This window comes from Nasonia vitripennis, chromosome 3 (assembly GCF_009193385.2).
Source record: "Nasonia vitripennis strain AsymCx chromosome 3, Nvit_psr_1.1, whole genome shotgun sequence".
NCBI lineage: Eukaryota > Metazoa > Arthropoda > Insecta > Hymenoptera > Pteromalidae > Nasonia > Nasonia vitripennis.
The window spans coordinates 22710196-22734151 of NC_045759.1; the positions used below are offsets into that span (position 1 = coordinate 22710196).

At 47.1% G+C, this 23956-nt stretch overlaps 3 protein-coding genes across 13 annotated transcripts in view; 2 read left to right on the plus strand and 1 right to left on the minus strand.

Moving 5' to 3' along the window:
• Positions 1–11309, minus strand: part of LOC100121165 (neurotactin) — a 31885-nt gene extending 20576 nt beyond the window's left edge. The window contains exons 1-2 of the mRNA XM_001604703.6: positions 10997–11309; positions 5186–5499 (exon numbers count right to left, since the gene is read on the minus strand). Of these exons, the coding sequence (XP_001604753.1) occupies positions 5186–5437 (252 nt within the window). The 5' untranslated portion in view covers positions 5438–5499; positions 10997–11309. The remainder of the gene's footprint in view (positions 1–5185; positions 5500–10996) is intronic.
• A 204-nt stretch (positions 11310–11513) lies between these two features.
• LOC100679737 lies at positions 11514–16979 on the plus strand. 2 transcript variants are annotated; one of them, XM_031927372.2, is made up of 6 exons: positions 11514–11683; positions 11762–12995; positions 13688–13788; positions 13860–14885; positions 14954–15076; positions 15147–16979. In XM_031927372.2, the coding sequence occupies exons 2-6, from the start codon at positions 12885–12887 to the stop codon at positions 15433–15435; spliced, it is 1650 nt and encodes a 549-aa protein (XP_031783232.1). In that variant the 5' UTR covers positions 11514–11683; positions 11762–12884; the 3' UTR covers positions 15436–16979. The 2 variants fall into 2 exon arrangements, with proteins under 2 accessions (XP_031783232.1, XP_031783231.1); XM_031927371.2 differs by having other exon boundaries at positions 11559–11683; positions 11752–12995.
• Positions 16980–17144: 165 nt separating this feature from the next.
• Positions 17145–23903, plus strand: LOC100121211 (coronin-6). Of its 10 annotated transcripts, none has more exons than XM_008205341.4 (6): positions 17145–17252; positions 20945–21156; positions 21494–21975; positions 22050–22428; positions 22668–22913; positions 22997–23897. In XM_008205341.4, exons 2-6 carry the CDS (start codon positions 20959–20961, stop codon positions 23174–23176), a joined length of 1485 nt encoding a protein of 494 aa, XP_008203563.1. In that variant the 5' UTR covers positions 17145–17252; positions 20945–20958; the 3' UTR covers positions 23177–23897. The 10 variants fall into 10 exon arrangements, with proteins under 10 accessions (XP_008203563.1, XP_032454103.1, XP_008203562.1 ...); XM_032598212.1 differs by lacking the exon at positions 17145–17252 and adding an exon at positions 17253–17328 and having other exon boundaries at positions 22997–23903; XM_008205340.4 differs by lacking the exon at positions 17145–17252 and adding an exon at positions 18088–18563.
• The last annotated feature ends 53 nt before the right edge of the window (positions 23904–23956 follow it).

A 23956-nucleotide genomic window follows, 5' to 3' on the forward strand; every position in this document is an offset into this window, starting at 1 on the left:
AGCTCGTGAGAGAACATGTGCTTCTTCTCCTTCTTTTTCGAGAGACTCTATGCTGCGCTCGTCACCACTTTCTTTCTCAATTAAACCCTTTAATAAGACGAATTAGGTCAATTTGCGGCAAGTTATTCCGAGTCAACGACTCGTCTGTCTTTTCTACGAGAAACTTTTTTTCTCCTCAAAAAAAAAGAACGAGTATAGTGTTTACTTAGCTTCCTAATCGCCTGCAATGAATATACTCCTGCATCGACGAAGAAAGTCGACGGGCCGCGCATTAAGCATATTCACGGCGAAAAAGGCGAGACTCGACGGCGAAACAGTTATCAATTCCGGATCGCTCGCGAAGTAGCGGATACTCGCTCTTAATTAAAACAAAAGGGGAGAGACGCAAAAAAGCCAACAGCGCCAGCTGTAGAGAGAGAGAGAGAGAGAGAGAGAGAGGGAGAGGATTGCGGGAACTGCGTCTTGCACGAGTAGCTCTGCGCGCGGATTTTTTCACCCGACTGACCCACTGCGGCAAACGAGAACTTGATCGTGCGAATCGAGCTCCTAAACAGTCCCGGCGGAATTAATGTGCGCGCGAGCGCTATCTTGCGATAATAACTTTCCAGCCCCGAATAATTAATGGATATATCTCTGCAAGCCGCGTATATAGGTATAGGTATACTCGACGCATTAACACATCCGATATATACAATGCGCTATCGTGTGTCCGTGTACTATATACACACAGGCCGTGCGAGATTACATCCTGCGCGCAGCGGCGCACTTTCGTCGGCGAAAGTCCTCTCCATTATATACGCGAGAGAGACGATACAAAGCCCGCTATGTATAATCTATTTTTCGAGCGAACGGGAAATGACGGATTTATATGTATCGCACGCGAGAGAGTGTCTTAATAACCTTATTGAGCTTTTTACACTCGATAAAACTTTCTTTCGCTGTATAGTATACGACGGCTCTACTTAGATCCTTAACGAGCCGAGAAAGCTGCGAAAAATAGCTCTCGCGCTAATGCAGCAATTTTCCACGCGGTATATCCATTTGCGCGGAAAGCTCGAAAAATCAGCGCGAAATTCAGTTAGCTCGCGGTCAACCGCTATAGCCATTCCGGCGAGCAAAAAACAACACGACGATCAACCGTTAAATTAAAGCTAATCAATCAAACCCGTCTCGAGGAGAATACACCTCGATGACAATCCCATTCCCGTACGTAGCGCCTCCGAGAATCGCGGGAGGAAAAAAAGCCACTCGACAATTTTACGCACTCCCGAGTAACTGGGACAAAAACGTCCGCCGCCGTTGGAAAAGATAAAACGCGCTTCGGACGGCTCTAGCGAAGACAGGAAGAAGAACATTGAGAGAGAGAGAGAGAGAGAGATAAAGGAAGAAAGCGCTCTGGCGAGGAAGTTGAAAAAGTATTAGATACACGTGTACAAAAGCGCGCGCAGAAGCAGCCCGCGGCATAGCGGTGTGTACGAAAGAATCTCCGGACCGTCAAACGAGTCGGAAATGCGCGCGGAGAGGACTACTGCGCACTGCCGCAGAGAGAAAAGGAGCGGCGGCGCAGCCGATTACTCGAAAGATGCCTGAAAGGACTACGCTGCGTATACTCGTACCTTTGTTCCTCGGCCCCATTATATGTATAGCGCACCGAGCAGAGAGAGAGAGAGAGAGAGAGAGAGAGAGAGAGAGAGAGTGGGGAGGCATAAGGACGACGAGAGCATCGGTGTTTTTCGCAGAGTATAAACTTTTATTGCGCGCCGAAGAGAGAGATCGGTACGAGATCTGCAGGTATAAGAAAGCGCCCATACCAGCGAGCCCTTGGAAACTTTCCTCGTCAGTACGGCAAAGCCGGCCCAGGTAGACGAGAGAGAGAGAGAGAGAGAGAGCGTCCGGGTATTATCCGCAAAAATCTTCCTCCCTCCCGACTTTCCTCAGAAAGAAGAGAGAGAGAGAGAAATACTGTTTACGAGCTCAGGTTGTAAAAAGGGCCAGCGCGAATTTTTCTTTTGTTTTAAGCCCCCCCCCCCCCCTGTTTGCGTTTATATGTATACACGCCGAGGAGGCTAAGTGCGCGCGTCGTCCGGCGTGTTTATTGCACTTCTCTCTCTCTCTCTCTCTCTCTCTCTCTCTCGCTCTCTCTCTCTCTCTCTCTCTCTCTCTCTCTCGCTCTCTCTCTCTCTCTCTCTCTCTCTCTCTCTCTCTCTTTCGGAGGAAATTTCCTCTGTGTAATGGACACCGACGTCCTGCGGCCTCGTAAATTTTTCTATGCGCTTTATACTTGCACTTTTAACCTTTTACGGCCCGGCCAAGAGGCACGGCTTTAAAACGCGACGCTTTATTGATACGCGCGGGCGCTCGGTATTTTTATTATCGGCCGCGCTAAGGCTGTTTTTCCTTATCGGCCCGCGCTCTCGAGTAATAATAATATACCCGAGCTGGAATGAAAAAAAGGACGCGCGAGCAGGAAAAATCCCCCCCGAGTCGAATGAAGGAGTTCGTTGTGCTGTGTGGAAAGCCGAAAATCATCATCCGCCGCCGGCGCGGCCACTCGAAATTCCGAAAACAAAAAGTGCCCGCCGCCGGTTGAAGGCAGGAATTGTGTGTGATGAGCGCCGTGACGAGAGCCTGCTGCACACCTATACACACGCACACGCAACACAAAGGAGGCGGAATCAAGCTCTGTGCCGCCGCCGCCGCCGCCGCCGCGAGGGCCAACCGTGCGTTAAACGGAACGATGTCGACGAACGCGCGCTAGCACCGGGGCACACACACACAACTCGTTCCGTTTCCATCAGCGTGACTTTTCTACTTTGCTTTCGATTCGTTCTCTCGCCGCTGCTGTTCTCCCGATCATTGTTATTAACTCTCACGACGATGAGAGGAGGTATAAGGTACAAAAGTGCGGGATCTCTCTCGAGCCGCGATCGAGCATAGAGCGGACGAAATCACTTCAACGGTATCATCCCTCCGGCTATTGTGATGCGGTTCAAATGTATCAATAATTCATACGCCGATACAGTACATCCGAATTACGATTTCTCTTTGAGATTTCGGGCCTATATTTTTAATATCACCGCGCGTTCGATTCTATTTTTAAATGGCCAAACGAAGCTCTCGGCTCTGATGGATACATTGTAAATGTAAGCGATGCGCGCGTAGCGAGTGAAATAATTGATGCGCGCGTAGCGAGTGAAATCCATCAGTTACATATTTTAAATCGAGCCGCATTTGCATTATCAGGAGCCATTATTCCCAAAGTCCGCATTACGCACCTGACGAGAGTAGAGAAACCTTTCCCTTGGCTAATCCTTCCGCTGTTCTTTTGTCTCCCTTCGAAAGAGAGACACACCTCTCGTCAAGAAAGTATGAAAACTCCTCTCAAGCCTCTTTGCGCGCGCCACAATAGGATAATATTTCGCCTCGCGCGCGCAGCGGAAAACGACATTTCCCCAGAGCTAAACTAGCTACAAACCACACCGTCGTGGTGGCGACTATAATTCCCAGCCGCGCAGACACACACAGAAAGAGAACGAGAGACTTACAGAAACAAAAGAAGGGCCAGCTCTATGCAGCCGGTCGCTTTCTCGAAAATTTCGCAATTCCGCGAAAGCCGCTCGATAAACATCGTGCGCGCGGTTAAATATTGTATCAAACGCGCGCGAGCAGGTATTATACGCAGAGAAGCCAGTATATAGGAAACGAAGCCGCCGCTAGAAATAATGGGGAAACGCTACGTGTGTGGAAGGCGGTAATTGAACATCAAGTGCATCGACACGCTAGACCGACTAGGGAGCGAGTCTCTTCTTCGTGTAAACAGGAATGTTTCTGCAGCGAGTGCCAGCTGAATATAGAGGATGTTAACGAGTGCACATGCTCGTGACTTTTCACTTTTTCGAATTAATCCACGTGCGCGCACAGGTATTCGTATAACGATGTAATTCTGTAATTACACGTCCGTCCCGAGAGAGAGAGAGAGAGAGAGAGAGAGAGAGAGAGAGAGAGACGTTTATATACATACTTCTAAAAATAGAAGCACACGAGGCTACGCTGGCGTCCTTAACGAAGCTCGTCCATCGTGAGCGAGGAAGATAAGGGTGAGTAGGCCGAACAATATTCATCGCGTAGTCGTGCGAAAAAGAGAAAGAGAAAAGTACGATTCTCGCGCGCTATGGTCTATTAATAGGCCGCACTCGTTCGAGACGCCGTGCGTTTTACCGAGTGCGAAACCGAAGCCCCTACGCTTGCTATACGTCTTAATAACTGCCGATACGTATCGAATGGCTCCGCGAGCGCGCGTATCGTTCTCCGCTAGGCCGAGCGTGAAGTACCTTTCATACGTGTTCGCTATCAAGCGTTGGGCAACGGCTAAATTTTCTGCTAACGCATGCAGCTAGTTTTGTACCGTTAAAAACTATTGTTTTTACTTTTCCCCGCGCGATAAGACTCGGAGTGAAACCGCACACCCGCGGCAGCCGTAAAAGCTTTACGACGACGACAGCGTGTTTTTGTCTCTTGCTCGCGTAGCACCAGGTGCGCCACGTGTGACGTCACAGGCCTCATAGTTCACACGAGAGAGCGGTGTGTAACGAACGTTACGCTGCTCCGAGCACGACACCCCGGAGTACTTATATATAGGTGTATACACGGAGGGTCGAAGCGCGAGCGCAAAATCGTCGGGGGCAATTATGATTAGCCATAGTGTGTGGCTCTGCACTTGCCGCATCGCCATGGGAACAACCCGGGCCTAATGTCGTGCGTCGAAGGGCTCTTTTTGGGGAAATTCGATCGAGTGTGTATACTTAGTTGGGATGAGTTTGCGTATACAAACGAGGATATCGCGTTGGAGTTAGAAATTCGTAAATGAAAAACGTGCGTTACACGTGAAAGGGCGATCAATCAGCGACGGCGGCGGTAAGCGGTAAATAAAGCTACCGATCGCGCGCGAAAGTCAAGCCTTTGAATCTCTCGACGTAACGAGGAATAATAATTCTCTCCCAGGTCGACGATAAAAAGCAGGACTGTCGGCTCGTAAAGCTCACCCGCATCGATCCCTCTCGGCTCTTCGTGTGTCATTACTCGAAAAAATAAAATAAAATAAAGGAGGGATCGTATAGGCGCACACACACATAGCCGCAACGCCACAAAATAGGATATACATAAAAGCGAGGCCGTAGGGGCTTACCTTGCAGGGCTCCTTGCTCTTGGATCGGCAAAAACCGGGCATCTTGATGCCGCCGATCGGTATTTTCCTCTTGGGCTTCTGCTCCTCGGCCTCGAGCTCGGCCTGCGGCGCGGCGCCCGTGTGCTTCGTGTTCTCCGCGTTCAGCATCTTCTCCCTCTCCTCCTCGGCGATCTCCTTCTTATCCAGGCTCTTATCTTGCTGCTCTTGCTCTTGGGGCTTCTGCTCCTGCTTCGTCTGATCCGTCTGGCTCATCTTGCCTCGGCTTTCTTTTCCTCTACGTGTGCGCAGTACTGCTGCTTTTGCTGCTGCTGGATCTGGAACGTAATCAGTCCTCGTTATTTATACACAATCTTTCGACTGACAAACAGAGAGAGAGAGAGAGAGAGAGAGAGAGAGAGAGAGAGAGAGAGAGAGAGAGAGAATAATGTATTGTGCGTATTACACGTTTATGGCGCTTCGGAGATAGGCCCGGTTTTCGCTATCGCCCGAGAGTTATTATCTGAGCGCGCGAAACTATTAGCCCGAGCGATAGTCGCCGGAATGAGAGAGAGAGAGAGAGAGAGAGAGAGAGAGAGAGAGAGAGAGAGAGAGAGAGAGAGTAATTTATGGTGCGTTTGAAAAATCCCGATCGCTCGGAAATGGGAATGATCATTCCTCGATGCATACGCACATATACGTATATAAGGCGCGTATCCGCCAATTAAAATACCGCGGCCGTAACTCACTGGCGAGTGTATACTTAGTCATATCGCACGTACGTACGCGCTATATTCGCAGAAGCACTTGAGAGCGGTATACTATGAGCAACGCGCCACTTCTCTCCAGAATTGTTCCAACTCTTTCGAAAACGCAGCCAGCCTCAGCTCGTGTCCTTATAATAATCTATCCCTCGCGGAGCCTACTCTCTCGCGCGCACGTATCCAATCTCGCCTCTCGATCTTCTCCCTCCCTCCGAGAACATCTGCCCGAAGACTCTTCCACAGAATATCATATCTCGCGCGTGATGCACATTCGCTATATTGCTACCCCCCCCCCCGACTATAAAGTCTCTCCCGAAGACACAGGGAAACAAATCATCGGAGCTCCTCCGCGCGTTTTTCTTCTCTTTCTCGCTTGGGCCGAGCTGCGCATTTGTATTCCGCGCGAGACTTTACGGAGAGCAGGGCTCGATGCATCTTCGCCCCGATATATTTATTGTCGTCGTCCTGGTCCTTCTCTCCCCCTCCGTGTTTTCTTCTTCTTGGCAGCGAAGCAGCGTATGATGTTGCCTGTCGAGGCGTTCGATCTTTCCGGTCGCGTGGCGGACATTACGAGGGTTATTACGACGACAGCGCGATTCTCGGGATTGATTAGTTTTTAAGCGGGGGCCGATGTGTGTTATACTGCTTTCGAGATTGATTCTAATTTTATCGATTATTCGAGAGGGAATTTCGGCGAGGTATTAATAGATGGGCAAAACTCGGCGTATTATTCGGAGTAGCCGGCGGTGATTCAATTGGACGGAGGAAATGGCTGTTTTCGAGGGAGATTAATTTTATAATCGAATATAATTCTGCGATTCGAACGAGGAAAATGCGAGCGGGCTTATTTCCGTCCCGCTGAAAAATCTCTATACACAACCGTGCGACACAAAAACGATCATCAGTAGCATCGGGGGCTATATACTTTTCCACGCGCCAACTGCAAGCGACGAAGTGTCAAAGAAATTCGAAATAATGACGCCTATACGAAGCCGACGACACATAAGGGCCATACAGAGTGAATTCGGTCCCCGAAAGCCATGATCCTCTCTCTCCCTCCCGGTATATCGTGTGCTCGCTGCGCATGTGAACATAAAGTCGAGCTACTGCCTAACTGAGTAATTGGCCCGGGCATTCAAAGCACATTAATTACACTCTTCTCTCCATACTATGCAATGGATACACTGCCTGTGAGTCAGATACGCGCGCGACAACACAGAGGTGATGTGGCCATTGAAAAAAAATCTCTTCGCGTAGCGGTCAGCGCGTGTACGTAAGAGGAGCAGCCGCGGAAGAAGAGAAATCCCGATGAGTGTGTGTGTGAAAGATTAGATCACGCGAGAGCTCCACGCGACTGCAGCGTCGATACAATCTAGAGGGCATAAATCTCGCTCTCTTTCCGATTCTCTTCTCTCCCGCGAGCGGACTACTTTCCGGGAGATACATTATACCGCTGCTCTCTTCTCTCCCTCTTAAATCAATTCCGTTAAGAGATTGAAGCATTTTTCCGGACTGGAAGAAGAAGAACACACACATGACGTAGGGCATTATGTGCCTTCGGAAAAAAAGGACAGCAGCTGTGAGTAGCGGAGGGCGAAAAGCCGTGGAAAATCACGTACATACACGTACGGGTGGTGTGCGACGAAGAGAGAAACAGAGAGAGAAAAAAGAAGTCGGCGCGTGGCAGATGCATGCGGGGACACGTGTTTTTCCCGGGACAATGCGAGCGGCTATAGCGCGCGTTAAACGGCCAACCCCCTCTATGCGTATTATTATAATAGTCGCTGCAGCGGTAGCACAGCCGGCGACAAAAGGCGCCACGCGCGCCGCGTCTGATTTTTCCTCGCGAGAGATGTAAGACACGATGAATCGACGACTGTAGTGAAGCGAAGAGAGAGAGAGAGAGTGAGATAACGGCGCAGTGTGACACGGAGGCGCTGCAGCGTCTGCTGCTGCGTCTGCTGCTGCGATGTCCTTTTTGTCTGTCTTGTTTTCGTATTGATTGAGCGACGCTCATTGTCCGGCTGCAGTCTATTAGCCCGTACACGAGAGGTATAGATATGTAACAGAAACGCTGTTGACGTACGTGTCGAGCTTCTGCTGCTTGTATAGATTCTCGCTTTCGATTGTGAGCGCTTGGAACGTGTTGCGTTTTAACGAATGACTTTTGTGATTGAATGAATGGTTATACGCGCGTATGTTCGAGATCGAATCTCTCGAATATCTCGATGTTTCATGCGCGATTGATTGATTTATTAGAGCAGCTGAAAAAGAATCGCGATTTTTCGAAAGATCCAGTTTCCGCGCGTATAGCAGCGCAACGTCAATGTTTTGACAAAACACCGGACGAGCCGATCATTCGTCGTGCTGACGCTACTGCTCCCCCTCTTATTCTCGCGAAAATATATGGTCTAAAATTACGATTCCCCGATCGGCCGTTTGGAAGAAGCAAAACAGTCCGATCGCTCATAAATACATCCTCTTTCTCGAGTGGGGTGGTATGTGAGCATCGGACTCCTTTATAAAACTCGTAAGACGGCAGCGCATGCGACTACTTACTTTCTCGCGCGGAGAGAGAGAGAGAGAGAGAAAGAGAGGAAAACGACGAGTGCACCGCTGCATCGCAGGAGCGACGTCTAATAGTCGGTCATTAACGCGCCATTACTGCTCCGAAGCTCGCGCAGCTTCCGGCGAGTTGAGTCTCTCTACTTAATTTCCTCGAATGAAGAAGGAAACCACACGATAGTCCGCAATGCAGTGGTACTGCCGCGCGAGGGGTTCGAGGCCCTCTTTATTTAGCCCCTGACTTATTCTTCGCGACGTCGAGCTATGATGATGCTACTGCCCTCGAGAGCGAGAGAGAAACGCGAGCGCGGGGGAGTACGAGTATATAAACATGCGCGTGCACGTCCCCCTGTTCTTCGCTGATTTTATTTTCCAGAGAGGAAGGAAGCGGAGAGAGAGAGAGAGAGAGAGAGAGAGAAAGATTGAGATGCAGGCCGGGGATAAGAGAGCTGACGATCTCTGCTCGAGAAACTCGTTTAGACAAGTCGAGGGTATACGTATACGCGAAGCGAAGGAGGAGGAGATTGTTGTTGCCGGCTCTTTTTACGGGGTGACTCGAGCTTCAATTCTGCATTTATGCGTCGTTCCCTCTCGACGAGGATTCCTTATTGCGCGAAGCTTCTGCGTCTTTGTCGACGAGAGAGAAAGAGAGACTTTATACGCCATACGGCTTAGATTGAAGATTGAAACTTGCTCAATAAACACAGAGAGGCCTACGCTAGATTTCTCGAAACGAGCCGCAAATTATGCAGATAATTCCGCCGAGGCCGTATAATTATAATAGCGAAGATACGCATGAAAGATGCCCGCAATCCGAGAGAGCGGAAACTTTTCAACTGTGCCGGCGCGCAATCGTTACACGAGAGAGAAACTTTCCGAGAGACTGCCCTCGCCTATATCCACCGGCTCGTTTACTCCGAACGACTGAAATTCCTCGACTAGTATATAGTATCAATACGCGAGGCGCGTTTTATTTTTACGCGCTCGTCGAAAAAGTTGAAAGCTCTATGAAAAGCGGCCGTAGGAAAAAAAACGCACTCACGCATACGGAAGATACAGAAAAACGCGCGGCGATCGATCGGTTTGCGTTTGCTGCTATACGCAAAGAGCGAGGGACGCCACAGCAACAGCAGCAGCATCAGCCCGTCGTAGTCATCTTCTTCGTGCGCTTACTTATTCCGCTCAGCGTCGATTTAATTAGCGGCCGTCCGTCCCAACTCGGTGGGTAGATACTTCCTAGCGCGCGAAAACAGAGGAGACTCGTAAAGGTAGGCATAGTGTGTACCGTACCGTTATACGTGCACCGGCTCTGGTGCGCGTATACTCGGAAGGAGGGGGGAGGTAAGAACCTACGAAATCCAAAAGAAAACGAAGCCGCCGGACTCGAGGGACTTTAATTCCGTTTTTGTCCCTAAACACATAGTGCGAGAGAGGAGAGGAGAGGTACACAACATCCGCACCTATATACCTACCTATAGAGCCGATGCTTATATTGTAAGGTCATGCCGAGAGCGAGAGCAGGTATGCGAAACAGCTTCTCTTTTCGGAAAAGGGAGTGATCCCCTATCTTTCTCTCTCCCGCTTCTCTCTCTACGCAGGCGAACCGCGCGCGCGGATCCCGAGGGGAGAAGTGCTCTCCGATGGTGGGGACCATGCTCGCACAAAGAGCGACATAGAAGCCCCGGCTCCAGGCTATATAACTTCCCTATATACATATACGCGCGTATAAACGCCTAGCGCGTATATACGAGCGGCTCTCTCTCTCTCTGCGACATTTTTCGCGGCAAACGAGATTTTGCGCCGTTCTCAGAAAGTCCGGCACCGACAGGGTGTCATTTTTTATATATAGCTACAAGGTGGATATAGCCACCTCCCCTCCGATAGGGGCCTTACACCGGGGACCCCACTCCTGCCGGGGTCATATAATACCGAATTTCGGGGCAATTAGGAGAGAGAGAGAGAGCCCAAGGACGAAATTATACACCCGCAATCCTTTAAGAGGGAGAGTAGAAAAAATCGCGCGTGTAACGCGAAGCCGGACCCCGTCTCTGAAAAACTATATTCGGGTCCGATGTGCGCGTACACGAGTACGCACGAAAAATGCAGGCAATCGAAGGTGCTCTCCGAGAATTCACGTAAACAAACGAGGGACGCGCGCTGCGAACTCCGGGGGTCGTTTCCTCTTTAAGGTATATACAGCGCACGGAAGACGACGACGACGGTGAAGAAGAAGAAGAAGCGAAGAAGGAAGAAGAGAGAGATAAAGAGAGGCTGTTCTCTCCTTTCCCTTTGTGTGGATGAGCGCGCGCGCGCGCGCGCGGAGAGAAACGTACGCGCTCGCGCTCTCTCGCTAAAAAATACGTTATGCGCTCGCAAGGCTTCCCTCCGCATGGCTTCCATAACCCCCTTCGGGCCGAGGATTTCAAAATCGACACTCAAGACTAGCGGGTATAAGGATCCGAGTAAGAAAGAGAGAGAGAGAGAGAGCAAAGGGAGCAAAACTCACCTGAGCGTCGTGTCGATCTAGCGCCGGTGCAACGGCTTCGAAGACGAACTTCTGCACTTTCACTGCCTTGAAATAATATTCTTATCCCTCGCTGCTGCTCTCATGCGGCACTTGTTGTTCGCACAGAAAACTCTCTGCATCGACAACGCCGTTAAGATCCGCGTAGCGTCCCTCTTTGCAAAGGGGGTGAGAGAGAAACGTAAAACAAAGTGTCTCGCGCACTCTAGACTGCTGAAGTTGTATTTACAGTAGTCTCAGTAGAGAGAGAGCAACGCACACGCCGAAACGCGACTGAGCGACTGACCGGCGGCCGGCGATCTCGATTTCGAATCCGCCGAAGCAAACAGACGCTCTGCCGCCGCAGAGCGCCCTCTATTTCAGCTTTCTTCGACGCTACTGACGTCTGCTGGAATACATAGGCGAGTAGGTTAGGTTGCTTTCTACCTTGTCGAGCGTTGGTGTAGCCGCGATGTTATGCTGCCCCGCGAATGTGACGCATCGATTCTCGCTGCTTCCGAGAATTTGCTACTGCGCGCTGGTGTGTTTTTATTATTTTTGTTGTCGAACGCTTCCGACGACCGCGCGCGCGTGTTTTTGTTTTGTCTTTTTTTTTTTGCCAGCGAGGTGAATGGAATTTTTGGCTATCGGGACGATTGGATGTTTCGTCGAATGTTTGGATTTTTGCGGGTATGCGATCTCGTTACATGACTGTATTTACGCACTGTACATTCTAATTTTTGTTTAAGTTCATATAGTTGTTTTCAGAAGGAGAGATAGCACGTGCGTGCACCAGGTTCGGTTCGATTTGATTATGGCGAAATAAGTATCGATAGGAACCGCAGGACATTTAAAAACTATTCACGGCTCCAAAACGAAACGCGAAAAGGAATTAGACTAGTCATTACATAATTATTTATGGTGCAGTAAGACTTGTGTCTTGTCACACACAGGCCGCAGCTGTCCATCTATACTCCATCGCAATAGTACGCAGTGCACGTGCACTTAAAAATAATTTGCGCATCTGTTTCGCCGAAGAAGACACGATTCCGAAAAACTAAAACCAGCGTATTAGACATTATCAAACAGACGTATTTCGGAAGGAGTTTGGTAACGGCGTTACGTATTCGTTTCACAATTCAAAAAGAAAGCAGAATAAGTAAACAGGAAAAAGGTATACGCGCGAGCACGCGTTAGCTCTCGTCAGCGCTAAACGCGTTTAAAAACATCGGACTACAGGCATATTCACCAAAATCTTGAAAAAAAATATTCGCTTCGCAGAGGCGCCTTTGTTCGGCTCGCCCCTCCGGTATACGTGATACTACGACTATACCTATACATGCATGCATCGCCCTCCGTCAAACTACAACCCGTGCAACGTAGTAGGTACACGAAGCCAGGCTCAACCTCAACGCAGTTCGGCTTGCGCCTCTCTCATAATCGCCGTCACGGCTATATCTATATCTGCGGGTGCCGCGCGCGACGTCGACGGCCGCACGCGCGGTTTCGCATCTGTCCTTCTCTCGACGTTCGTCCGTCTCTCTCACTCTCCCTCGTAAGTCTCCTCCCCCCGAACTCGGTTCATTCTACCCGCCGCGGGAGCTGCAGCAGCAAGCAGCGCGAGAGCGAGTACACGCACACGAACTGCGCACCACACAGTCTTGCGGCAGGTTATGTGTTGAAGAGCGAGAGCGAGAGAGAGAGAGAGGGAGAGAGAGAAAGAGCGAAGCAGCAGAGCGCCCGCGCGTATCGTCCTTTGCCTCGGTCAGTGCGCGAGAGACACTGCTGCCTGCCGGAGAGAGAGAGATAGGTCGTGATAGTGTATGACTATATAAGTATACTCCGCGCTGTTCCTCGCACGGCTACGACGACGACTGCTGGCTATAGCAGGATGGGCCAGGGCACCGAGTCCTCGGAGGCCTGTGCCGACCGGCCCACCGAAGTCAGCGTCATCAAGTTTGTCTCCAGGAATCGGACCATCGAGGAGATCGCCCCGAAGAAGGTACGTGCGTTTCTCTACGTCTTCTCTACGACACCCCCTTTTGCGCTCTGTGTGTACATACGTTCTAGAGGCATGTAGCGAGAAAGCGTATACGCGTTATACGCTATATGCGTGCGCCGCTAGAGCGGCGGCGTCCTGCCATTGGCCATGGGGTTCAATGACCTCTAATCCAAAACAAACTGCCCTCCCTTTCTGATGATCGAGGATAAGCGCGAGGAGACGATACTTCTTATCTTCCGTGTACGATGACTCCTCGTCTCGAGCGCATAGCCTTACATCTGCGTTATCATCGGGCATAGCGCGAGAGGATTCATCGCGAGGGAAGGGATTGACAGCATCGCGCGTGGCGATGGGACATTTAACCCCTTCGGTGCAGCTGCTGATGCTGCCACCCCCCCCCCTCTCCCCCAACTTTCTTTCTTCGCTCGCTTTGTTGTTTTTTTTCGCCTCTCGCTATAGCCGCGTAATTGTATGATGAGCCCTGCTGCTATTCATAGGTGAATTGATTAGATTTAATGATTAGGAATTTATCAGATTAATTGATGATTTGGGTTTTTCCTAAGAATAGCAAGGCCATGAATCGGTTTTAGATAGAGATTCGTTTTCGTGAAAATTAGAATTTCATCGAGAGGGTGCCTGTCGAGTACAGCCTATCTAAACAATGATTGTTCATGTTCTTGTTCATGTTTTAGGAGATTTACATGTGCAAACAACGAGGATGTGGGAAGATATTTACAAATCAAGAGGACTACAAATCTCACGAAGCTTTGGAGTCTTTGAAGATCAGGTTTATGTGAGTGAAATTGATTTGTAAATATACTAATTAACCATGAAATGGATTTTATTGACGAATGCGAATTGCAGTTGTAGAGAACCAGGATGCGGGGAAGAATTGCCTGACCCTGGGAGTATGTGGAGGCACTATCTAGAATGGCACAACAGTGAAAACAGTGCTTTCGTCTGTCCATACACCAGATGTGCTGCTGCTCACACCAGCAGCGAAAGTTTACAAGAGCACATCGAATCCACTCACAGGCAGCTTCCCAGAGTACCCACTGAGCCAGAGATAATTTGTTTTGAAGGCCCAGACAATGTCATCGAAGAGGATGTCACAAGGGTCAGCGAGGATGGAAATACTTTTGATAGCATTCAGAACATTGTTCAGGAGGCTGCTGACAGTGGAGTAGTAAGGAAAAACGAATATTCGTCAAGAAACGAAATGGTTGGTAGTCAGCAGGTGGAATATAGTATTAAGGAAGACAAAAGAATAGTGAGTACAAAGGCTCAACAGAAAGAAGATTTCACGTTAGAGCAGTCCAAACTTAGAGCAGCATTGAGTCATAATGACTATCAGAAAACTGACGAGACGTTACAAAACAGAGTCGGTACTAAATTTCCTAAAAATAAAGACATACTGATAACGAAGGAAAATTTTTATGTCAAATACGAGGCTAGATCACCAGTATGCACTAGCGAGAACGTGCATATAGACAGTACGCAGGATGAGAGTAACACGGTTTTCATCAACAGCGACGTTTCCTTAACAAAAAACACCAATCAAGAGCATAGGATAGAGTTAGGGAATTTGGAAAAAGTCTTCAGGAGTGGATTTGAACGAGATTCTCCAAAATCCGAAGATAATAACACCAATGAACTGAAAAACAACTGTTCCGACGATGAGGAGTACACTCCGAAAAAACAGCGAATGTCGAGGTGCAAACAAGAACCTTACAAATGTGAAATTAATGGATGTGGGAAGACATACAAATACATATCACATTTTCGACATCACCAAGACAGCCACAAATTAATTACAAACGCAATGAATGCTAATTCCAATAAATCACAGAAACCTAAAGTCGGAAAAGCAACGACCATAAGTTTTTTCATGTATGTAAACTAATTTTATCGATTACCAAGTTGATTGAGCTTGTTATTTATTCTACTCATTATTTTAGCTGCAAAATGCCGGGGTGTGGTGCACAACTTAGTAATGTAAATACCCTTTGGAAACATTATCAGGAAATTCATGCTAATGCGAAACCGCCAGGTCCTACATCAAAATGTAGTGAAGTATATCGGTAAGAAATCGCTACTCGGTGATTCGGAATATTTTGATGGCAGAATAATTAGTTTTAAATCTTGTTTTAGGTGCAAAATCACGGGATGCGAAATGGAGTTCGCTACGTCGTTCATGTTATACAAACACTTCAATGAGGTACATACAAAGAATTCCATGAATAATCCTAGCACAAATGTTAAGACTGGAAATGGGGGTGGAGTGTTGGTTGAACACATGTTCCATGATGACACCACTGCCCAGCGTGTAAACTTTAAGACTGACTTAAAAGCCAAGCACTCTCTAAGCTTGAATAAGTATCCTGATAGTAAGGATAAAAATAACCAATCATCCGTAGTTAAAGAAGAATCGGGGGATTGATTTTCGTTAGATTAAAGACTTTTAAGATAATGATACTGTTTCAAATGTATCAAAAATGACACGTCAAAGTATTTAGCAGATTCCTGCTTACCGTTAAGAAACGAGCAGTGTATGTTAATAATTATAAAGAAAATTTCTCTAAAAATATTTTTTAACAGATCAACTATATTATTTTTGGTTTGATGTTTATTAAATTTTAACGTTCGTATGTATATTTCATGAGTATGAAATATCAAACTTCATACTCTCGTCGTTACCAGTATTGATACTGGTATTAGATATTTTATTTCTCGTGTATTTATTACTTTGATAATATATTACAGAGTTTGTGCATTTTTAGGGAAATTTTTCATAAAAAAGCACTTGCAAACTGCTATCAAGCATTATAAATCGTTAGGCTAATGATTCCAAAATACAAAATTTTGGAAATATTACATCTTTTGATAAATTAAAATCACACGATAGTTTACGAGGTTGCATTGCGATTACAGAGTACAATGTGACCATCGATGTTCAAATTAAAAGCGAAATCATATAGCAATGAAAAACGCCAGTTTTGTAAACTACTTTCTATTGACTTAAAAATTGATACGTAGAAATCACGTATAGCTAAAACGTAAATAGTATAATTGTATTTTGCGAATTTTTTTTATATTAAAATTGCATGGACATGAAAATAAGTATATCAAGTGGTTTTATTTTTAAAGCTTGCTTAAAATTTTGCTTCGTTGATTTTCTAATTATTGGAATTAGTCTTAAGAATTGGAATTTCACTGCCATTTGTATAAAAGCTATGCATTCATTATGAAATTCAGTGTGTCGAAAGTTTTGGTACTCCTTTATACTACTTGCTATCATCGCGTGAACTATATACATGTGTAAAAAATTAAGATTTGCTACCGAAGAGTGTGGGCAAGAAAGCATAAAATTAGCATAAAAGTATTATTAAATAAATAAGTTCCGATGTCGTATAGACAACATCTCACGTCAATACTTTGTCAAACGAATTTTCATTTTCTTCCTCGACATCGTTGTCCATTCGCTGAAATGGATACACACATACATACATAAATTTGCTTCCTTGCCTGACGAGTTGGGCTTTTAATATTGTATAGTGTTTTTATTTATAATCTCGGTATGATTGTACTCGTCGAAAAAAAAAAATATATTCGTAAAGAAAACCGAAAGCAAACGTTTATAGTGCAATAGTAGATTGTGACAAAACGACAGTATGCACTTTCAATAAATCTATACATGTCATCGTCATATTTGAAACCATCATGTAAACTAGACTTGGAATTTTGATACGTGCACTTGTCATTTAATTCTCTTTTCCAAGTTCCGAATCAACGACAGAACAGAACACAAAATTATTTTGTTACTCGTGTTTCAAACGGCGTCTTTTTTACGATTTTTTTTTGTTAAAATAAGATATATATATATATATACACACTCCGATAATTTATGATTATAAACCTATACGGTGATAAATAAAACACGAGTTTTCATACACGACGAAGTCTCTGAAATAAAAAAAAAAAAAATAACCAAGCCCCTCGATGGAAGCGCAAATTTTTTTCTCATCCGCGACTCGAGAGCGTATAAAAAGATCCACGTATAGATATAACCCGAGCTCGCGCGTGCGGCTCCCTCCGATTCTCTCGGCGCGGTGGGGAGGATCTCTTTTCCAAAAGCGTGCGTCCTCCTCTATACGTATCTCTGTCCTTCTCGCAGCTCACTCTCTAGACTGTCAACGGCGAGAAAAAACATTGGGCAAAAATTTTCGCGCCGGAGCAGTCGCCGCTGAGATCTCTCCCGTAAGGACTTTCCCGATACGACGTATAGTCAGTGTACTTTCAGCGAACGGGCCGGTTTTTGCGCTCGTTTGTGTTTGTGCGTGTATAGTCGTATAAGTATATACGTATATAAAGTGTTGTGCGATACACGTGTGAGAAGCGATCAGCAGTGTGCGTGTGTATCGAGCGACCGGGGAAAAAGTCGCCCTTCGAGGGTCACGACCCTATAAAAGAGGGAGCGGTCCGAGAAAGGAGTCGACTATAGGGATTCTTATCGCGCGCGCACGTACGAAAAACTTGCGGCGGGAGGAAGAGGGAGAAGATGCGATAGTGTGCGCATTGCCAAATAAGGTGTTTCCCGAGGGTTTCCGGTTTTCCCGACAAAAGCGCCGCGTCGCGGTGCCGCCAAGAGATACCGTGCGATATGTGCCGGCGGCAGCTCTCTCACTCTCTGCGAATATATATAAGCAGAAGCTCGTACTATATACACACACACACGGACGTCAGGTCCGCGAATTTTGACGGTCGGCGCTGAGGTATTCGAGACCGTCCTACTTTCCGCGCTGTGTGTTTGTTGCCTTTGCTATTCTGCTGCTCGAGCGAAATTTCGACGAGCCAAGCGGATTTTTCTCTCCACCGCGCAAAAGCTCCGGTGACACTTCTTTCGTGTACTTACTCTACTCCAAATTTCAAATCGCGACGAAATGTAGATCGGAGTCTTGCCCACTTCCAAGTCCATCCTATACAATTGCAGCAATTAAGCCAGCATCTCGAGCCAAGCGGACACACATTAAGTCATTCATCCCAAAACAACTCTGGCAGCCGTTCCCAACAGCGTCGCGTCGATGTTTACCCGCGAACGAGCTCAATTCGCCGTATCGAGACACTCGGTGAACTCGGAAACAAACAAAAATCTAAAAAAAAAGCGCGCGCGACATCCTCCCACATCAGCCTACATTATTATACGAGCACGTGTACGGTGTATCCCCCGCAGCAGTAGTGCGCTGCAGGTACCTACATACCGGCGCGCGTTTAAAATTACAAATCGCGCTGCGGTCGCACATCGGAGACACTCGACTCTCTCTCTCTCGCACACACGTCGCGCAGAGTCAGAACGAAGTAAGTAGCTCACGATGCGCCGCCGGAGTCTTTTTTCGGTCCCTCCTCGCCGGTGCTGATGCAGCGCTGCCAGTAGCAGAGCGCGCGCCGCCTCGGGAGATTTCGCGATTTCGAATTTCCCGGTGGACGCGATTCTGTCCTCTCCTCTGTAAACAGTGTCGTTGAGTTTACAGTGTCCGCAAGGTTATACTAGTGCAGGTGGAATTGTCGAAGGTATTACTTAGTATAATACACCTGTTGTGCAGTGTGAGATGCCGCGGCAACTTTACTACGTGGCTGAGTGAGGAGTCCCCCCTTATCTGTGCCGAATTTTTTCGCGCTGATCGTCGGACTCATTATCCGCGGATTATTATCTGGACGACGATAATACACAAGTCGCCGCGTATCTCCACCCGAGAGCGCTACTCGCACACACACACACACACACACAGCTATATATTCTCCGGGGAGAAGCTCTCAACGAGGAGTCATCGTGTATTTTTAAACCGCGAAGTAGCGCCGCGAGTCTCATACACGCGGCACGTAAGGAGCGTCATAATTCGAACGCACAACGCGCGTGTGAGTAATCGCTGATTAGAACGTAGGTACATCACCGCGCGTTAACTCTCTCGCTCCTTGTGCTTATTTTCTCGCTTTTTATTTCCATCCCTCGAATCCCGATCGATCAATCCTCGCGCGCGGCGTTACATTAGCTCATCATCGCTGACAGTATAAGTAGTAGTAGCTGTATAGGAGAGCGCGCGTAACGATGCAACTATGCGGCCGCGTGTCACCCGAGCCGTTTGTATATGTACGTCGCGTCCCCGCGCGCGGCAGCTGACATCAGCAGTTGGAAATGCGCGCCGAAGAAAGTGCCACCGCCGACGACGACTTTTTTCTCTCTGCTGATGCTTTTTTTTCAAAGCGGAAACCGCGAACCGCTTATCGGTTTCCGCGCTCGATTCTTATCGCTATATGGCTCCTCTCTTTTTTCCTCTCCTTTTTTTCCTCGCACCGTTAGACACTGGCCGCCGCGAGAGCGGCTCGTTTGTTTTCTTTCCACGCTAGGGAACTCGTATTTTCGGAGGAGCGCGCCGCGCGCGCCGAGCTCTCAAGGTTCCAGCGGGGCTAAAAATATTGTCATATATATGAAGCAGCAGCAGCAGCACCAGCAGCGCCGAGAGAGAGAGAGAGAGAGAGAGAAATCGCGCTGGTTCTGCAATGTTTTGGGGGAATCGGGATGCGCCCGCCGTATTTATAGCGCGCACTCGTTCGTAAAATAACGATTCGGAAGCTTATATTTGGTAGTGCGGCCGGCGCTGCCTCCTCTTTTATTTTCTCAAGGAAAATTTCGGGATCGCGGATCGCCGCGTATAAATACATACTCCCGCGGGACGCCCTCGTGTGACCGACGGCTCTCTCTCTCTCTCTCTCTCTCTCTCTCTCGCAGAAATCGGTGCACGTTGGATTTTTGGTGGATGATTCAGTGAGTGTAAACGCACTCACACACCTATGGTGGTGGTGCGTTAACTATTGGCAACACTGACTGAGAGCCGAGCCGTCAGCCGAGAGAGAGACAGAGAGAGAGAGAGAGAGAAAAGGCCGCGAGCTTGTGTGTGTGTAGAGGTACGTCTTGGAAGAGTAGAGAGAGAGAGGGAGTGTGCGTGTGCCGCGCCGCCGAGAGAAGCGAAGAGAGAGCAGCCAGTGAGAGCTTCTCGGCTCTCGGCGCGCGTCCGCTTCTCTCTCCGCGTCGCTATTAAAGGCATCAAAATCCGTGCGATTCGAAAATATTCTACCGATTTTATATTCGTGCGCCGTTCTCGTCGTCGTCGTCGTTTCCCTGGGGCCGGAGCACAACGACGTACACGCGTACTCTCACGAAAGACTCCAAGAAAGAGAGGGAGAGAGAGAGAGGAGGGATTGTGCTGGTATCTCTCTTGCGGGAGAGCACACATCGGAGAGGGCGGGGAAGAGAGCGAGGATTCTATTCTATTTATAAAAAATCAAGCCAGCGCACGGTACTCCTTCTCTCTTTCTCTCTCGCTTGCAGCAGGGGGATGATCCACGCGCCGCCGCCGACGCCGCGACACCCACGTCCGACCACGTAACCACGGCCGATTTTTCATTAAAGCCGCATTGCTCGCCTATTTGCCTGTAATTAGAATAATAATAATAATAAGCCGGCGTATAACGGTTAATCTCTTGTATATCATACATATACGTGTAGAGCAGCACGCGCACACACGGAGCTGCTCTTTCTCGCTCGCTTTTGTAGGTTATAACATTCTCACACGTCCTCCTCTCTCTCTCTCTCTCTTTCTCTCTCTCTCGCTCTCTCGCTCTCTGCGGCTCTCGTTAATTAATTCCTGCGCTCCGCGACTCCGCTGTGTATAGACTCTTATAGATACACACGCAGCAGCCTCTCCTCTCCTTAACGCGTACTCTCGGCCCCGCGGCGCGAGTCTGGGACAACCGCGACGACGACAGTGTTGTGTTTGTCTCCCGTCTGTGTGTGTCTGTGTGCGCGCATACTCGTATAAGTGCAGCCCGATGTGTGCGTGTGCTTGAGCGAAATCTCTGTTCTGTGAAGCCAACGAGACATGCGATTATTCTAGGTCCAGGTGCAGAAATGTCGTTTCGCGTGGTGCGCAGCAGCAAGTTCCGGCACGTCTACGGAACGGCTCTCAAGCGCGAGCAGTGCTATGACAATATCAGGGTGTCCAAGTCCTCCTGGGACTCGACCTTCTGCGCGGTCAATCCAAAGTTCCTCGCCATCATCGTCGAGTCCGCTGGAGGTGGTGCTTTCATAGTCCTACCACACAATAAGGTACGCGAGCGACTCTTTCTCCTTTTTTTTCTTTCACAGCAGTTCCTCTCTCTATCTCTCTTGGCTTCAGCTTTACTGTTAACCTTTCCCACGCTCCCCACTGACTTCCCATTCTTTTCATTGTCAAGGCTCAGCAGCACCTTACTCAGCTCTCTCAATTAGTTCTGCTAATTAATAAAAATGCAAACTTGAACGCACTCTCTGCTTCCCTGCAACCTAATCTCATTCTTCTGCATCGGGAGGAATTCTCCCTCTCTTTCTACCTCAACCTAAAATAACTTCTGCTCCATTTCCAGTGCGCACTCATTTCTATTTTAAAATTTTCAACTCTCCATAGGTTGGTAGAATATCGGCAGACCACCCGCTGGTCGGTGGTCACAAAGGCCCGGTGCTAGATATTGCTTGGTGCCCGCACAATGACAATGTCATCGCCTCTGGATCCGAGGATTGTGTTGTCAAAGTTTGGCAGATCCCGGATGGTGGAATTTCCAGGACATTGACCGAATCCGTGGTGGATCTGCAACTCCACCAGAGGAGAGTTGGACTGGTTCTGTGGCATCCTACGGCACTTAATGTACTACTCACAGCTGGCTCTGATAATCTCGTGATTATTTGGAATGTTGGTACTGGAGAGGCTGTTGTCAAAATTGATTGCCATCCGGATGTAGTTTACTCTGCCTGTTGGAACTGGGATGGCTCGAGCTTAGTTACTACTTGCAAAGATAAGAAAATAAGGATCATCGAGCCAAGAACAGGAAAAATTGTGGAAGAGGCTATTGCTCACGAAGGTAGCAAAGCCACAAGGGCCATATTTTTAAGGTAAATTCTTGCTCTCCTCATTCCTCGTAGCTTGTGCTAATTTTCAAAATTATTTACAAATATTTCATTTTCAGAGGTGGATTGATCTTTACAACAGGGTTCAGTAAAATGTCAGAAAGGCAGTATTCTCTGCGAGCCCCAGATATGCTTGCAGAGCCAATTGTCATGGTGGAACTGGACACTAGCAATGGAGTGATGTTTCCTCTCTATGACCCTGACACAAATTTAGTTTATCTCTGTGGCAAGGGAGACTCGGTCATTCGCTACTTCGAGATAACTCCTGAACCGCCATTCGTCCATTATATCAATACCTTTCAAACGCCAGATCCTCAAAGAGGAATTGGTATGATGCCTAAGCGCGGCTGTGATGTTAACAGTTGCGAAATTTCGCGATTTTATCGACTGAATAACTCTGGCTTCTGTCAAGTCATATCTATGACTGTACCAAGAAAGGTATTATATCTTATATTATATTCTTTAAATCTAATCATTGAAGCCGTACGCGAATCGTCATTTATTAAAAGGGCATACGTATTTTGAAATTGAAAGTTAGTGGATCAGTGAAAATTCACTCTGCTCCAATTGATAGAATTAAAATTATTTTACAAACGTTCAGTCTAATGGTAGTTGGCCCCTTCTTTAAACAATGGCTGCGTAAATTTGCCGTCGCTAATTTGCTTTGATTTTTTCAGTCTGAACTGTTTCAAGAAGACTTGTATCCAGATACTCCTGGAGACACTGCCGCAATCACAGCAGAAGACTGGGAAGCTGGTAAGGATGCTGAGCCTATCCTTATTTCACTGAGGGATGGCTATCAACCAACCGCGTCGAAAAATGATCTTAAAGTTCATAAGAAAGCTAATGTGTTAAGTAAAGGAGCTAAAGTAGGTGCCAACTCTACCAGTGGTGGTGGCGCAGCACCGGCGTCGGGTGTTTCTGTAAGTTGAATTCTGTCGCGTTGTACAAACCTCAAGGCGTATTCGTTTCTAAAGATAATATATTTTTGTTTCAACTTTAAAAGGAGGACATACTCAAAGAATTCTCTGAAGAAATTCGCAAACTCAAAGCCATGATCGTCAAGCACGAAGGACGAATTCGGGTACTGGAGTCTGCTGTGGCGCTACAAATGAAAGAACAAGACAGAAACGAAAAGTCTTCCTCGCCTGTAGATAAGGAGTCACTTGCATCAGATGAAGTTTGATCCAGCTAGCGGTTATATTTTTATATCCTTACCCACGGAAACCATTTAATTGTGTAATAAATGAAACGTGCGTATTATATTTTGATATGATAGCTGTGTATATACTAGGTAACTTAGCATAGTAGCGTGCTCCAAAATCATCGACAGTTATTTATTGTACATCCAGCGTCTTGTATTTTTTTTTCTTTAGTTCTGTCTTTCTTTTTCTGCTTCTATTCTCCCCTTATTCTCTTCATTCATCTACATATTCACATTTTTATAATCTTTTACATGATTTACCATAATAATATATCGAATCACTCATCGTTACCTGTTAATAGGATTTACGTTTATGTTACATTTTAGTGTTATGTTATTTTTTGAGATTTTTATGTACATGTGCGCGCGCCTTGGAGGAAAAACTTTTCACAAAACATGAGTGCCTTAATTTGTACAGAAAAAATCTACTGTAAAATAACAAATCTAACAAGCGATTGTTCTATACTGATTATACTTGACATTTGAAGCCCGTTAAAACTGTTGTGAATTGTCTCATAATCATATTTTATACAATGTGTAAAGATATAAAGTTTTACTGTATTTTTCGAGGTTTTTAAAAGAGAAATGTTACTCGTTCGAGCTACGTATATTTGATATATGGTTGACAATTCATGATGAGAAACAAAATTTACTCCCTTGTCTCGTTAAAAATGCAAGAAAAAATAAAAATTATTTTAAAAAACCGAAATCTCCGAGTCGTGCTTTCGTTGTATGAAAAATTCCCCCTGGCCGAGCATTCCG